Raw genomic sequence first — 16,044 nt, 5'->3', positions numbered from 1 at the left:
ACGTGAGAAACCCAAAGGAAAAACTTTTCTGTTTTTAATACATCATTGTTGTGTAAAGGTAGCCTTAATTCCATCTCTGGGGGTCTGGTGAGGTTTTCACAGATTTATCAGGGGATTGATTTTCAATCGTAGCACAGTGCCGACTTTCCTTTGTTTAGTTTCTGGTTTTCTGTTATGCTCTCTTCCTCTCTGTCTTGCTCTCTTCCCCCTCTATCCATCGGTCCGGCTGAGCGCAGTCTTCTGTGTCAGCTTAATAAAGTCATTCTGCTCGGCCGTGTTCTGCCGCTTGTACTCAGCAGAGTGCTACTTATTGACATTTTTTCATTCTGCTTTTTCCGCTGCATGTGTAAGACCTATAGAGCTCATTGAGGGACTGAATTAGGCCTGCTCTCTCTCACTCCCTCTTTCTTTAGCTCTCCATCCTGCAATTCTGTGCCGCAACAGTTCAGTATTACCCTCCATCTCTGTCTGTCTCTCTCAAGTACTCTACGTAAGTCAGCGAGAGAGAGAGAGAGAGAGAGTGTATTCTGAGTGAAAAGGAGGGAAGCAGACCATTAGTGGTAAAGGATAAGCAAGCCCTTCGAGAGTCCTTTTGTCCTTTCATACAGAGGAGGGCTGTTTGCGCTACTATTGTTGGTTTTCCCCTTGATTTCATCTGGAAAGTATCATTACTGAACAAGAGCCTCTTCTGAGCGGTTTGAGCCCATCTCCACGCAGTATGCCGCGGCTTTTGTGGAATCGTGTGTGCCTGAGAAGCCCTGTAAAGGGAACTTGAAACAATTTACACCCTGTGAGCAATCAGACTCCAATCAACACATAGGATTTAGTTCATATAATAATGATTACATTTGTTAATGAAGTATACCTATAAAGTATTTTTTTTAATGAACACATAATTGTTTTTAATACATTGAATCATGTCCCCTTACCATTTACCTTTATCAGAGGTTAGATATTGTATATATATTAGTCCATATAGGATATTTAAATCAATTATAATATAGTGATGCCTCAATTTACATGCTACATAATATTCTATACAATTATTTATATATGTATAATAACTGTGTGTGTGTGTGTGTGTGTGTGTGTGTGCGCATTGGCCAACTGATCAGTGGCCAATATTAAACATATTAAAAGTAACATCATAAATCAATATATCATGGCTGTCAACTGATTTAAAAAAAAAATCTTATTTAAACAATAATAAAATATTCAGTAGTATTTGAATTAAAACACACTAATAATTCTATAACACAGCAGAATAAATTATGTTTGTGAATGTAATTTATTGTACTGTGTTATGGTGTAAAATAGTACTGATGATTTTTATCATTAGGCTACTTGAAAATTGGGCAATTACTTAAATTACTTTAATTGACAGCCATAATGATGATTTAAAATGGTAATTTTATTAAAAAATATATACATTTTAATGTTTTTAATGTTGGCCACTGAACAGTAATCAACAAAAAATTCATGTTTGTTATCGGCCAGAATTTTGATATCCGTGTATACCTAAAAACAAACAATATATTTATTTCTAGTTTCACCTTTTGTAATATCTCTTCAGTGATTGACTCCTCTGCCACACTGTATGTCTCATATAATCAGCAAATACTGACATTTAAAAATACTGTACCTGGCATGAAATAATGAGCATATCAAGAAATGGATTGGATTAAAATGAATTACTTGAATGTTTTTGATCATTTTACAGCCTTAACGATATAATGACACAATATGAAAAACACAAAACATGAATGTTAGTCCTCGTTAAAAAATAACAGAGAAGAAAAAAAAATGAAATGGTTTGAATTTCAGATTTCAGCAGCACAGGACTATATATAAAAATGTATGCCAGCGGTCTGAATCCAGAAACATGCTGTGTGCCCCAGAGCTATTGAGAAGCTTCTCTTAACGACCTGCTAGGGGCCAGTGGCTGAAAGGAAAGTGCTACCAAAACAAGTGAGCCATCATTAAGGTCAGCGGCTCTAAATAATACAATTCCTACCCTACAAGAAAACCTAGTGGTGCCCTGATTTTCTTTGCTTCTTTTTAACAGGGAAAATATATTCATTTGCATAAAACTTTCATGGGCATTTTGTTGAACTGTGCGTTAAAAAAAAATGCTGATGTCGTTCCTGGAATTTTTTTTACGATTAATTGAAAACATTGCGCACGATATATAAACTTCCCTATGAAAGCGTAACGTTTTACGGTCAAGAGTGGTTTGCCAAACACCAGCGAGCTGCCGTTAGCAGAAGGCTTACTACTAATTTGATGCGCAGATATTTTGAGGTGACAAGGTTAATGCATCTGTTTTTTTCTCATATCATATCAAATCAAAGCAATAATCTGTGGGTCATAATCCTCTTTAGGGTCTTTCGGCAGCTATGTCCAGTTACTAAATGATGAAAATCTTATTCGGCTTCACTCAGTGGCCTGGCTAATGGGAAATGAGCACACTTTGAAAAACAGCTAAGTGTTTTAGGCTGAGAGGAAAGTGGAACTGTTAATATCATTACATTTGAAGAGAGCGTTTGTAACACAGATTCTATTTCTTAAATGAAGATTGGCCAGTGCATTATGGATGTATTGACGGCAGGCATGAAGGGAAGATTAGTGGTATATCCAGGAACCCTCCCAGCGTAACCAGACCCTAATCTCGTAATTGTGTAGTTCTCTTTCAAACACTCAACAAGCATTAACAAAATTAGAAATGTTTTTCTTCCCCCCCTCCTTTTTGAGGGTTGAGCGTGATTGATTAGTGTTTGAGAAACTCTGTGCATCAAGGCATGTAGAAATACTCTGCTCAATAGAATTAAACGTGATTTTTTTATATAGCGGTGGTTCTCAACTGGTGGGTTACAACTTACAACCGAAAAATGTGTCGCAGATCTCTTCTAATTATATTAGTTTGTATTGTACAAGCCGCACAATCATATTTAGTTCATAAGTAGAAAACACTTCCAATATTATTGTTATTGACATCAAAGACCACACATCCAATCAAACTATGATATTTTAGGGCTAACACATCTGTCTCATCTGTGAATAGCAGATGCCGACATGGACAGGTTGCTTGAAATCCATGAACTAAATTAAAAGAATATACATTAAATATACTGTAGGTTCACTTGCATGATAAACTTTGCGCGAACTACAGTGTTTTTGTGTGAATTATTGGCTGCTGAAAGACTATGAAACTAATGAAAATATGAAAATAATTTTAGTTTTAAAGTTCAGTTCAGCTTGATATGGTAATATCAATACATTTCAATACACACGCATATTTTAAATGTTGATGTATTACACTGAAAAACTCTATATTAACTCTTGAAAAATACTTGTTTTAACTCCGGTATTTTTTTCTAACATAATATAAGCTGCAGAATAATGCAAATTTAAACCTTTACAGTTTAAATCCGTTGTTTTAAACCAAAAATAATACTTAAAAACAAACATGGCTGTTAAAAATCATACACACACACACATTCTCACTAGTAAATTGATTTCAGGTGATTTTAACACAGACATACTTTTGTTCAATTCTGATCGCCTCTTGAATGCCGATGTAAAATCTGTTTCCTGAAGCAAAACCAGTTGAGATCCACTTGCTTTATATATTTTTTGGGGGGTGAAAAAAGAGGAAACTATTGTTATGTGTACCGTTTCTGGCATGGAAACTATGTCTTGCCTGTCTTATTCCCTGTTCTCGCCACCTTTTGCATGGTTCCATGTTGCAAACCTCAGTTTTGACAGATCTCATTTTCTCTCCCTTCAGCCCACTCTAGATGATTGACTTGTAATTACTGAAGGGAGGTGCTGTATTTGGTGTGTAATGTGTTACTCTAATTTGTATGTCTCTGTTGACAGATTCCAGGACAACCAATGAGTTGTGATACGGACCAACTCAGGGTAAGTGATGCTTCTGTGTCGCTTTGTGTGGTTGTGTGTGTCTGTGTTTTTGTGTGCTCCTTTGTGCCGCTGTTGTGCTTCTGGATGTTGTTGGTATCGACCTTTTAATTAATCAATCCATGAAGATCATACGACTGTGATTCATTCATGTAAAGACAAATCATTTCGTCACAATGACTTTAGAATGAATTCTTGTGTATCCTTCATGTTCATTTCAGCATCTCAGGCTGAGAAGATGATGATATTAAATCAATAGACAAAAAAAAAAAAAAAAACCCACCTCAGAACCAAAACCTGTTATTCCCTCATACTCTGCTGTGTCCATATTAAAAATACAACAAAGCTTACCTTGCCTTCTCATTAAACATTAATAGTGGCTCTCAAACCCTCCTGCTCACTCACTGGCCTGAAAAGCCAGGGTAGCAAAGGTGTCAGCTTCACTCCTGATGAAGACCCTCCCAAAGATCTTCATCTTCTTCAAACACACCGTATCTGTGTGGAGGGATAACCATGTGTCCTGATGGCTCTGCCTTGATCTCACATAGCACAGCCCTGCAGAATCATGGGAGAGATGCAGGAGCGGAGGTGCTGCAGTCCTCTCTCAGCGCTGTAATTTATCATGGTTTGTTGAAGGGTTTTAAGTCTGATAGGGCTGATATGATTAATGCCCAGACCTTACTGTTCATACACACCCATCACTCTAATTTTTTTCTGGCAACTACTTTCTTGATTATTATTATTTTTTTTATTTTTTTTTTTATGATATTTTTAATTCCTATTGAAATTAGAGCAGTAATAGTGGACTACAATTTAACAATTCATATATATTAATAAAGCTAATAATAATAAGCAGGCCAGTGCTGATTTTTCTCTTGGAAACATGAAAAGCACTTCTCTTATTTCTTTGCCATCTCATTTCCTCTTATTAGTGACTCACTCAATAATATGAAGAAGTGCTTTTTGGAAGCTTGCCTTTAATTTAGATTATAAGAGCAGGATCGAGGGTGATGTGCTTAGTACTTTTTAAACAGGAAATCGACAACCTAATGCTACCTTTTTTTTCTTTTAGGTTATGTTTTTGTCATAATCCAAACAAATGAGATGCACTACTGCTTTTACTGCTACTGTTTCAGACTTGTAGCTTTTTTAATTGGGCTAAAGGGCAAAATCGGACCGAGGAGACGGCGGCTGAATCGGTCTGCTCCATGTAAATGGACATGTCAGTAAGCTGCACTCAGTTTCCTTGACCATTAGACCTTGTTTGCCCCAAAGTAAAATGGTTTAACGAAATTGTATGCTGAAGTATGTTCGTTTTGCTTGGGCGCACAAACAATGGGCTTTGCATTGTACCTGCCATTTATCTTTGTTTAATATGTCAACAATCATTTATTGCTTTCAGAATGTTGTTCAGAGTATTGACCGGATTTCTCTGTATTAATCGTTTCTTTCGGAAGAAAACCGTTCCATCTTGTTGCAAAAGCGAGCACAGCACTGTCTGGTATATATTTCTGTTTTTAGTCAGATAGTTCAGCCTTTAAATTCTGATGAAAATGCACTCAAAGTCAATCATTCCTGCTAGGCAGTACTCTATCATAAATAATGCATCGAATAAAATATTTAACTCATTTAACTTCTTACATTTATAAAAATGTTCAATTTATTTAGAAATACTGAAAGTCAGTTTGTAGTTTTATCTAGTGGCCTCAATCTTATTTTTCATCATTTTTTGTAATTTCCCTTTAACTAATAAAAGCCAGTTCGTTCCATAATGATATCATCGTCCCGGAAGTGACATAATTTTTAATGGGAACAGCACAAAAAGTCACAAAAAATCAATAGCAATGGATTTGATGAATTATGTGTTTCATGTATTCGTGATATTTTGTTGTGCTCTAAAACATCCCATCCTTTTAGATAAAATTACAGAACTCATAATATTTAAAAAACGAAATATTAAAATGAATAAGTTACATGGCACATATTTTGTACACAGAGCATATTTAATAAGTTAAAGCTCAAAAGACACTGCATAACAGGAATGACCCTATTTAAATTATCATTAAGAAATGTAATTTATTTGAGCATTGGTGTCTTAAATTGCTGTGACTGACGGTTTGTGTTGTGCCGTAGAAATCCCTTACCTGTGGTGAAATCACTTTAACATGGCCTTATTGCTTTAGTTAACGTGGTGTGTGTGTGTGTGTGTTGAATGTGTGCCCGAGTCTGAGCCTTTAGCTTAATCATTTGTCCTCCTCAGACACTCTCACTCTCTCTCTCTCTTTCTCTTTGTGATGGTTGTACTTTCTTTTTTTATTGTTTTCCTTTTAAAGGGGAGTCAAATTGCTTCCTGAGGAGAATTTAATATTTAAATTTCCCTCAGAATTTAATTTCCCTCATAAATACACTGGCAAATCTCATTGCGTTTGTGTCTCAGACACACATAAAACAAAAAAATGGACCTTGCTCAAATTTCCATTTTGTCCCCTCTTGGTTTGAAATTCATTTACAGAAAGGTTTTGTTGTTGTTTTCTGTTATTCTTGAGTTTCTCTAATACCTGCGTTTGATTAAAAATCTCATCCCTCTTCTGAAGAGTAGTAATGAGTTTTAGCCTCATATGCGCTTGAGCTGGCTGGCTGCGTTGTCTGGTCTCTCAGTAGCAGTAGCGTTGTAGAGTCAGCAGATGGCTGTAGAAAAGTGCTGTAAGAAGGCAGCCAGTGCGTCAGAGCCAAAGCAAGCCGAGCGGGAAGGCCTTGGCCCCAGTACTCGCTGCTTTTATCTCCAGCACATTCACTCCGGACGAGGACGAGGAGGAGGAGAAGAAGAGGGGGGGGGAAGTCGTCCAGGCTGCAGAGTCAGGTGCAAGCTTCACATTTAGGAGAGGGTGGTGCTTTCTACCTCCTTTTCATCCCATTGTGCCATTTTTGACTGTAGTTTACCTGCATTTTATTTTTTCCTTTTTTATTTACATGAATCTCGCATAGCTGAGATTGCAGTATTTTTTGAAGGAAAGTTGCAAGCTTAATTTTTTATTTTATTTTTTTCCGGTCAGTTGTCTTCTTACCTTTCCTCAGGACAGAAGATGAGCCTTTTGAATTCCCACTGATCTCTTCCCCTGCGCATCAGCTTCCGGGTGACAGCGTCTGAGGATCTGAGCAGCATTTTGTTAGAGGGAAAAGTCCTTTTTATGTATGAGGGAAAATCTTCTTCGGATCGTCCTATCAGCTGTGCGTTAACGTACACGTACCTTTCTTGAGGAGCCTGTGCTAGAGAACCCTGCACACACTCTCTTACTCTCTCCCTCTCTCTCTCTCTCTCTCTCTCTCTCTCTCTCTCTCTCTCTCTCTCTCTCTCTCTCTCTCTCTCTCTCTTTCTCTGGCACTTTGAGTGCACAGTTGTACTGGACTTCCTTGGTGCACGGATCTTCTCATTAAATAGATACGTCAGGAATTGGCGCCTAAGCAGGGGTTGTCAGTGAAAGGGTGAGGAGGACCAAGTGGGGAAAGGCAAGAAAGAACAAAAAAAAAAAGAAGAAGAGAAGAGCAAGAACAAGACTGCTTGAAGCATCTCAAACCTTGTGAAGTAGCTTCTTCTTCCTCCAAGTGTCAGTTTTAATAAGCTCTATTATAGTGATATAATAAATTATACAAAAGAACTGTGAGCCTGAGAGAGTGGAAACAAGAAGGATTCATCCGGGTTTCCGTAGCTGAGCTCGAGAAGTTAAAAGAAGATAAGTAGGGAAGCGTTTCCTCACTGCCGGAGAGCCCCTGACTCCTCGCTCAAGATGATGATGTATTTGTGGGTAGGTAACAACCATCCCGACCGATTGTGTCGCATTCGTTGGTGTTTGCAGGCTTCGCTGTGCATGTGTGCTGTACAAAAGTGTTGTGTGTGCCGTCATTGATGTTTATGTGTTTTCTCATCTGAAGGGTCTGATAGCCTGAGCATTTTTGTAGCAATTGGTTGCAGGGTGGAAATCAGTCCAAATACATTTGATCCTCTCTATATGCGATATCCTCTGTTGTGTTGTGTTGTGTTTTGTATACTGGTTGGCAATCAGTCATTTTAAAGTTTCATCTCTCTCTCTCTCTCTCTCATCTCGTCCTTGCCGAGACTACTCTTTCTTTGGAGTAGAGAGTGTCAGAGAAGCGGTGCGTGACACGTTGATTCATAACTGCAGGGTTAAAGCACAGGAAGTCATTTTAGAGAGCTGTAAGCGTGTGTGTCTTGGCCTGCTCATTATCTGTCTCTTCACCTGCCATTACCACTCAAAATCAGTCCTAGCTGAGGAAATCTCGCTGCACTTAATTGCCCATGGAATAAATTTAAAGCACCCTGATGACTTCTTCACTGTGAGGGTTTATCAGGAAATTAATCTTATTTGAACAGATCTTAATCTGATGGGCAGTTCAAGTGAAAATAGAAATAAGGAACGAGTTGATCCTTTACATAATGTGTCAGCCGGAGGTTTTTCTTTTCTTTTTTTCCCATTAAGAGTCATGTTTGATTTTGTACGATGTACAAGTTGACTGATTTTTTTGAACCATAAAATAATGGAGGCAAGATAATAATAATAATTATTATATAAATAATAATAGTAATTATAATACATTTTCTTGTGTTATTGAAAATTAAGCAAGACGAATGAGAACCTTTATTTAAGTATTCTTATAATATTAATGATTAAAGCGCAAACATGCTCTTAAACTCTGTCAGTAGTCAGAAGAGCTCATAATCAAAAGACTTGATAAACACACAAGACAATCTCCAGTTACTTAGTCATGCATCTACGGCAAACTGAAATTCTATATTAAGAAAATGAATACTGAATGTTTAATTGGAACATGGGTGGTCTGGAAGGAATATGCTTCTTAGGAAAGATTCAAGGATGAAATTTCCCAGGAGATGCAGAAATTACTGTGCTGTATAAAAGTATACAGTTCTTGCTAAATATTTAATTTGCGTCATTTTAAGTTGGCTTTTGACAAGAAATTCACTTCTTTGCTGGTTCATTTGAAGTGAACATTACTGATACATCTTGTTTTTAACATTTTGTAAAATTTTACTGAATATAGATAGACAGACACACACACACACACACAATTACTTTTAGTCTTTAGTTTACATAATATAGACAGAGTGATGTCCAGAGGCCTAAGATTGTAGAGACATTGATGATACCAGAGTGCATTCTGGGTTAAGCTGAATGTGACATGTTTTTCTTTTTAAGAGGCCTCTGGTAGCCATTTGACAATCCAATTCAGGCTCTATATCCGACCCTTCAGTATTACTTTTGTCATAGATCGTATGGCTGTAAACTAGAATTAATTGTGTGTGTTACTTTTTCAGCCACAGGGTTTTCATCTTAACAGAATTGAATAGATCATCAGAGCGTTGTGCCACGTCCAAATACGTCAGATGTGGCGATAAAGTCTTAATTGCAAAATAGACCCCATGTCTTCTATAGCATTGTGTCTTCAAACAAATAAATGCAAATAATAAATAAGTTCAATGTTGTGCACTTTTATGCACTGCTGTCAATTGTGGCCCGTCAGGCTGAGGAATGAATCACTGAGGTAGAGAACAGACTGAAGCAAACAGCAGTGTCAGAGCTGCAGTGCTGTCCAGGCTGATGTTATTGCCTTTCTTACTATTTACTCCCCCCTGCTGCTGAAAAAACTGCTGTGGAGGCACTTCTAGCCCCTTGTCAGAGTTGTCTTTCAATAGATGCTATGAAAGCAGTTTATTCAATTGATTGATAAAGGCCGCCCTCCATGATAACCAATAGAGGAGCCACAGGGCCATGCGGTGTGTAGGAGGCACATATTGCGACTTAACTTCTTGACACCAATATATTTGTAAACTCGTCACATGTGAAAGCAAGAATATGAACCTCTTGTGATCAGTTATTTTTAGGTGCCACAATTTAAACTGTTATTATATATGATAATGAATAAAATGCCACTTATTATACAAGCATAATTAAAGAGTTTGAAAGGTTAGGCACTTTGTATGCATAATATCATGTCATGTCAATCCAAATCCAAATGCTTTTTTTTTTTTTTAATGTGGAACATTTAAGCTCTTTTCCATACAACATTTACTGACCAAAGTCAAGACACAGAACCGCTATGACCAGAATCAGTTAACAAATCAATTGTTTGAGTTGGTTCTTATATAGCTCATACAGCAGTTGTACTACTGTATTTTATGGTATTTTTGGTGTTTTTGAGTAACTTAAATAATTGTCTCTTTTTAGATGAGCTTGGGTAAGCTATTTGTTTAATTTTATAATGAAAGCAAAGTATCCCTTTCAAAGATTTAGAATAGCTGTGTCCCAAATCAGAGGCTGCATGAATATAACAAGTTATATTCAACTGTCTGAAACGGGGTTCACAACCTGTCTAAATATGTCCATCTTTGTCAATTTCTGTACAATAATGAGTATACTTTATAACTAATACTCTATATCTATATAAAATTGTATATATACACGTGTATATATATATATATATCTATTTAATAAAGTTGAAACCCAATACTTAAATTTAAAAGTGTAATCCAGCAAATTCTCTCAAAAAAAAATCATATATATATATATATATATATATATATATATATATATATATATATATATATATATATATATAATTTATTTATTTATATATAATTTATTTATTTTGATTTTTTTTTTTTTACATTTGTATCGTTATTTAAGTAAGTTGAAACCCAATACTTAAATTTAAAAGTGTAATCCAGCAAATTCTCTCAAAAAAATCCTTTGTCACAGCTAAGAGCGCAAATAATTTTGGGGTAGGGTAGGACGCGAAGAATCCATCCATTGTATCCTTCACTGCCTGCGAAATGAAGGATGCATTTCGATGCCGCATTTGAAGGAGGCTTCGAATTGTGACAGGCTTCGACGTTTCGCCGCTGTGCATCTGCCTTCGAAGGCAGCCTTTGAAGGATGCAGCCTCTGAATTGAAAAAAGTTAATATGTGTAGAGAGAGACTTTGACTATGATAGAAAAATGTAAGTGCCATTGGCCATTAAGATAAAGTTTATTGAATATTTAGCTGTTTCTTTCCATAATTTTTATGGCAATTTATTAATGTTGGAACCCTCATACGTCTATTTGTAAAACAGCATCTATACGCATATAAAGTTTATACATTGCATGTGTCGTAAGATGAATATGTATGTAGCCGGGTAACATAAAAACGAGAATTAAAAACATTCAGTGTATTCACAGTGGATATAATTGACATTAATGCAAGACAATTCAGCACACACCATATGGTATTTATACACCTTCTAATTCCCTCTTTCTCCCTGACAGTAATGATGGGACCTGGGTGAGAACGCTCCACTGTCAGTTGCTATCAAATATGTTCTTATTTAATTAGCTGTCTTGCAGTAGAGCGCAGCTTATATATCATAATTCTTATCTAATATACTCAATCCTGTCTTATTTTATTTCATTGACTGTGCTGAAGTGCTTAGCATGTCTCTGGTTTCAGAGGGCCTGGGCAAGTTGCTCTGAAATCAAGAGCGATTGAATAGCATTAATGCTAATGCCACAGCCGTTGAGGCATTGCTGCAAAGATTTAAAAATTGCCCTTCTGATAGAGTTTTACAATGTATGACAAATCAATGCATAGCATTTTCATAATGAATGGCTTTGGCATTTGGAATGCCAGTCCCCGAGCAGGCTTGGTTGCTGACCTGTGACAAGAAGTGGTGTTATATTTCATTATATTCCTCTGAGTTATACTCACTAGCCCCAGTCGTGTGAGAGAGGGGCAGGCGCTCCCTATCTGGTTCCACTGGTATCCTAGCATGCATAGTGTCAGTCTGTTTGTCGGCCATCCATCTATCTATCTATCCATCCATCTATCGTGATACCACATTGGATAACCAAACTATCTTTTAAATTTACAGTAGGGTACAATGGGGGCAATAGGGTACCACTATGGCACAAAAACTTGCACCAGCACTTTCCAAAACATCCACTTTTCAAGATGCACGTGGAAATTTGTCTGATCCTTGACACGATCGCGGGCAGCAACTCTAAGTTGATTCTGTGCTAATTTGATCTAATATTTGTTTTTTTAAAATGTTGTAGATTTAAGTAGAAAATGAGAATCGCTAAACTTATTGAATATATTTTAAGACAAAGGTCTTTTCAATGATTTTCAGTTTTGTTCAAGGTTAAATTAAAGCAACAAACCATCATATTTAAAAAAAAAACATAATAGGTATTAATCATAATATATAATAGAATATCATATTTATTGTTACTACTGTAAATCTATATTTAATTATGTGATCTCATTCAATGCTTTCAGAATCTTTACTTTTTAAATAATTTTAATTTAATTTAAAATATTTTTATATTAACGTATTGTAATGACAGTATATTTATTGAACACAAATGAATTCTTTTATTTATAAAAATAAACAGAAAACGAACTTTCCTAAAGTGATTGTTTTAAACAAGCATTAACTTTGACATTATTAAAATCATATTATTTTAGCTAACGTATTTGTATCAATACTTTGCGCCTTTTGCACCGTATGTGGGGTAAAAGGCCCACCTTGCCACCTCATACATTTATAAGATTTTTAAACAAAACAAACCACTTTTATGATTTATTTACATAAAATCTGTTGCTCCATCAGTGCTCAATACAAACATATGTATTTTTTCAGCAATCATACACTATGTGAGTAGAGAAAGCGCATTTAGCCCGTTGTTCCCTACTCACACTTGGATTTTGACAGCGAGTTTGGTTAACTTGTGCAGTGTGAACCAAACCGCACCTGCCACTATGGTTACATAGAATAGAAGAGAAGCCTCACTGCAAGCTGTTGTATGAACAGAACAATTCGAGAGTCACACCTGTTAGTCAACATGGTTGTCCATCCTGAACTCAATCTCTTTCCAAACTCATCCTGCGCTCAAGGATATTGCCTCTGAGGTTTACTCACCATTGTTTGGTATTAGATTACAAGCGCATGAGGACAGATTCAAATGACCTGCCATGTCATTACCTGTTTATTCACGAATACTGAAAGCACAGTTGTGTTGGTCATTATCTCCTGTCATGAGATGACAGTTTGTGGCTTTTTTCATTGGTCTGTTATGATGATTGATGGAGACAGGTGGCTGTTCTTTACAGATGGCAACATATCAAAGTGGCATCATTGTAATGACAGAGCAGCCTATGACAGATATCAAACCAGTGCTTGGATGCTTTTATGTTGCACTGCTCAAAATCCAGAAGTTTTTTATTCCCTATTGGTCATTGAAACCTTTCATCTGATTCCACCGTGCCAGGTTGTGATGTGGCCATGACAGTTTTAATCTGATTTATAAAATGCATTATATGTATATATAAGAACCTATCCGGGATTGAACCATAAATGCAAAGAAAGAAATTTAAAGATGACTTTGCCTAGATCAATGACATTTTAAGAGATTGTCTGCTTTGTTATATATATACTGAAATCATTGCCCTCCTAATGAAATTTCCTGCCATAGAAAACAAAAAAGGTAGAAGCACTACAAGCTCTTTCATAAACAGCCTTTATTACATAAGTATATTCATCACCATAAAAGCATCAGGCCTATACACATATGGTCTAGAGCTTTGCAGTAGTGGATATTTTTATTGGGGGCTATAAAATACAATACACCAGCAGCACATACCACAGAGAGGAAGAAAATCACTTTACGGCCTTACACTTTTTCGCGCTCTCGGATAAAACGCTCCGGCCAGGAAAACACCTTTGTGATAACAATTGCAGCCAGGCAGCCTAATGCACTTTGAAGCCCTAGTAAAGGCCCGGATGAAACTGGAGATTATTGCCATTTTGAGAGAGATCAATGAAGCTTTGCTAATAATTCACTGTAGGAGAACCTCTGGGGATGTGGTATTTATCTACAAATATCAGCTCTGGCCAGACCAATTGCAGTGTTCTCGCCTCTGGTGCCCACACTAGTTCAGTTGACCTAGTTGATATTGAATGTTTCCTCTTGACTAGGAGGGAAAAAATGAGGAAAGAGGGAATGAAAGGAAGAAGGGGAAAAAAACATGATTTTGCTAATGACGTTATGTGTTTGAACAAACGGGGACATGGTGCAGTACACTTGATGTGAAAGTGTTAGTTCAGCCAAAAACGATAATTCTGTCATTGTTTATTCACCCTCATGTTGCTCCCTGTCCACTCTTTTCTGTATAATGAAAGTGAATGAGGAATAGGGTTGTCAAGCTCCAAGATAAATAAATAAAAAAGCACAGTAAAAGTTGTTTATAAAAGTCTTGCACTATTTTCCAAATCTTTAGATGTCCAATGCTTTGTGTGAGGAACAGAATAAATTAGAATTTTAACATCTTTCCTTTAAGAGTTTTTATGAATGAATCAATCTTTTGAATGAATCAAAACCGATTTGAATGATTTGTTCACAAAGTTTTACACTTGTTTAATTATCTGGTCATAGCGGTAAACTGCTCACTGTAGCATAAGACTATCAGGGAATATGAGGTCATTTTTTGATACTTTTATTTATTTATTTACCACAGCATTGACTTTAATTATACTGAAAAGAGTAGTCAGAATAGTCTATAAAATCTCTTCTTTTGTGTTCTGCGGAAGAAAGCAAGTCGGTAAAACTTTACGATAAGGTTCCGTTAGTTAATGCATTAATTGACAATGAGCAATTTATTAATTGACCATTTATTAATCTTAGTTAAATTGTTAAGAAAAAAGAATTGTTCATAGTGATTTTAAGGACTTAAGTAATATTAAGATCAAATTTTTGAGTTTAAAAATGTATTAGTAAATGTTTAAATTGTAATGAATTAAAATTAATAACTGCTTTTATAAGTATTTTTTTCATTATCAATCAATGATTCAAGTATCTTTGTTAGTTTATACGGTGGCGCAATGCTGCCACATATATATATTTTTCCACTCAATTTTGTCGTAATAACGAGAAATGTCATTAACATTCCCATAATAACAAGATATCGTTAAAATGACATATTTTCTTGTAATAACGAGATGTTAAGTCGTTAAAACAACATATTTTGTATGCAACGTACAAAATATGCCTTTTATCCACTGATCTATAATAGATAATTTATATTGTGCCTTTATCATTCTAAACATTCTAAACATGTATTTTAGGCTATTTCCACAACAAATCCTTTAAATTGAATGATATTCAGTACAAAACAAGAATGAAAAATATAAATATAAAATAAATTACAGGGGCATTAATTAGCATACAAACAGTATTTATTTTAAAGCCTAAAATTTTTTGTTAAAAGCGAAACTGAAACGGAAACCGGTGTTGGGCTCCTCTCTCATTTGGCACGAATCCAAATTTTTCTTTATTCGCAAATGGATGCTAAACTATTTGTTGCGTTTCGTTATAACAGGAAAACATTTAGTTTTTATGACATATGTCATTATCACAAAAAAATATATAGTTTTAACAAGAATATGTCATATGTGTTACCAAGTGAGAACAGAATATTCTTGTAACTAATGTACTAGATTGATTTTAATTTGATAAATACATTTTAACCTCAGCGATCATTGTATATTTCAACATGGCTCAATACTAATGTATCTCATGGGTTTATGTTTTAATGGGGGTGCTTCGGTAACGACAGGGAGCAACGCGCTTAGTAAAGAGACAATTAAGGCAATAACTTGGAAAAATGAGTGTGTGTCTTTCATGATTTTTTTTCCCCATCTTGGAGCATACACTTTGTAGTCGTTAATTTAATTGCTGATATTCCCTGAATCCCTGAAGAATATAAAGGATTAATCATCCAGTTCATTTCGACGAGAGATATGGCCTTAAGTGAATTGCAGTTTTACCAATTTAACCCTGTCTGCCCCTGAATGTGACAAGATTAACATTTTCAATTAGCAATACGTAATTGCTGTGCACGCTCAACGGCCTGCCTACATCCTCAAAGGTTGAGGGGCCATTTCAATGGGCCACGCATATGGATCTAAAGCCCCCCGTCTCCGTAAACGCACCCTCGACGTTCTGTCATCAGCGATGGATGGGAGTTATAAGTTGTGTCTGTGTGTTTTTGCAGGCG

At 36.0% G+C, this 16,044-nt stretch overlaps 1 protein-coding gene across 7 annotated transcripts in view; it reads left to right on the top strand.

The window, feature by feature from the left end:
• The window catches only part of rbfox1 (RNA binding fox-1 homolog 1), a 245,770-nt gene that overhangs the window by 87,637 nt on the left and 142,089 nt on the right, over positions 1–16,044 (top strand). For 4 of the 7 annotated variants that reach the window (XM_084126013.1, XM_084126017.1, XM_084126019.1 and 1 more), the window contains exon 2: positions 3,880–3,921. The exons of 1 other annotated variant lie outside the window; for it this stretch is intronic. In XM_084126013.1, the coding sequence (XP_083982139.1) occupies positions 3,880–3,921 (42 nt within the window). Of the gene's footprint in view, positions 1–3,879; positions 3,922–6,716; positions 7,722–16,044 lie in introns of those variants that run through there. 2 more of the 7 variants (XM_084126018.1, XM_084126009.1) reach the window with 2 other exon arrangements.

Source organism: Abramis brama (genome assembly GCF_963993115.1).
Source record: "Abramis brama genome assembly, chromosome: 1".
NCBI lineage: Eukaryota > Metazoa > Chordata > Actinopteri > Cypriniformes > Leuciscidae > Abramis > Abramis brama.
The sequence above is the reverse complement of the archived record's forward strand: the minus strand, read 5'-3'. Positions and strand labels throughout refer to the sequence as shown.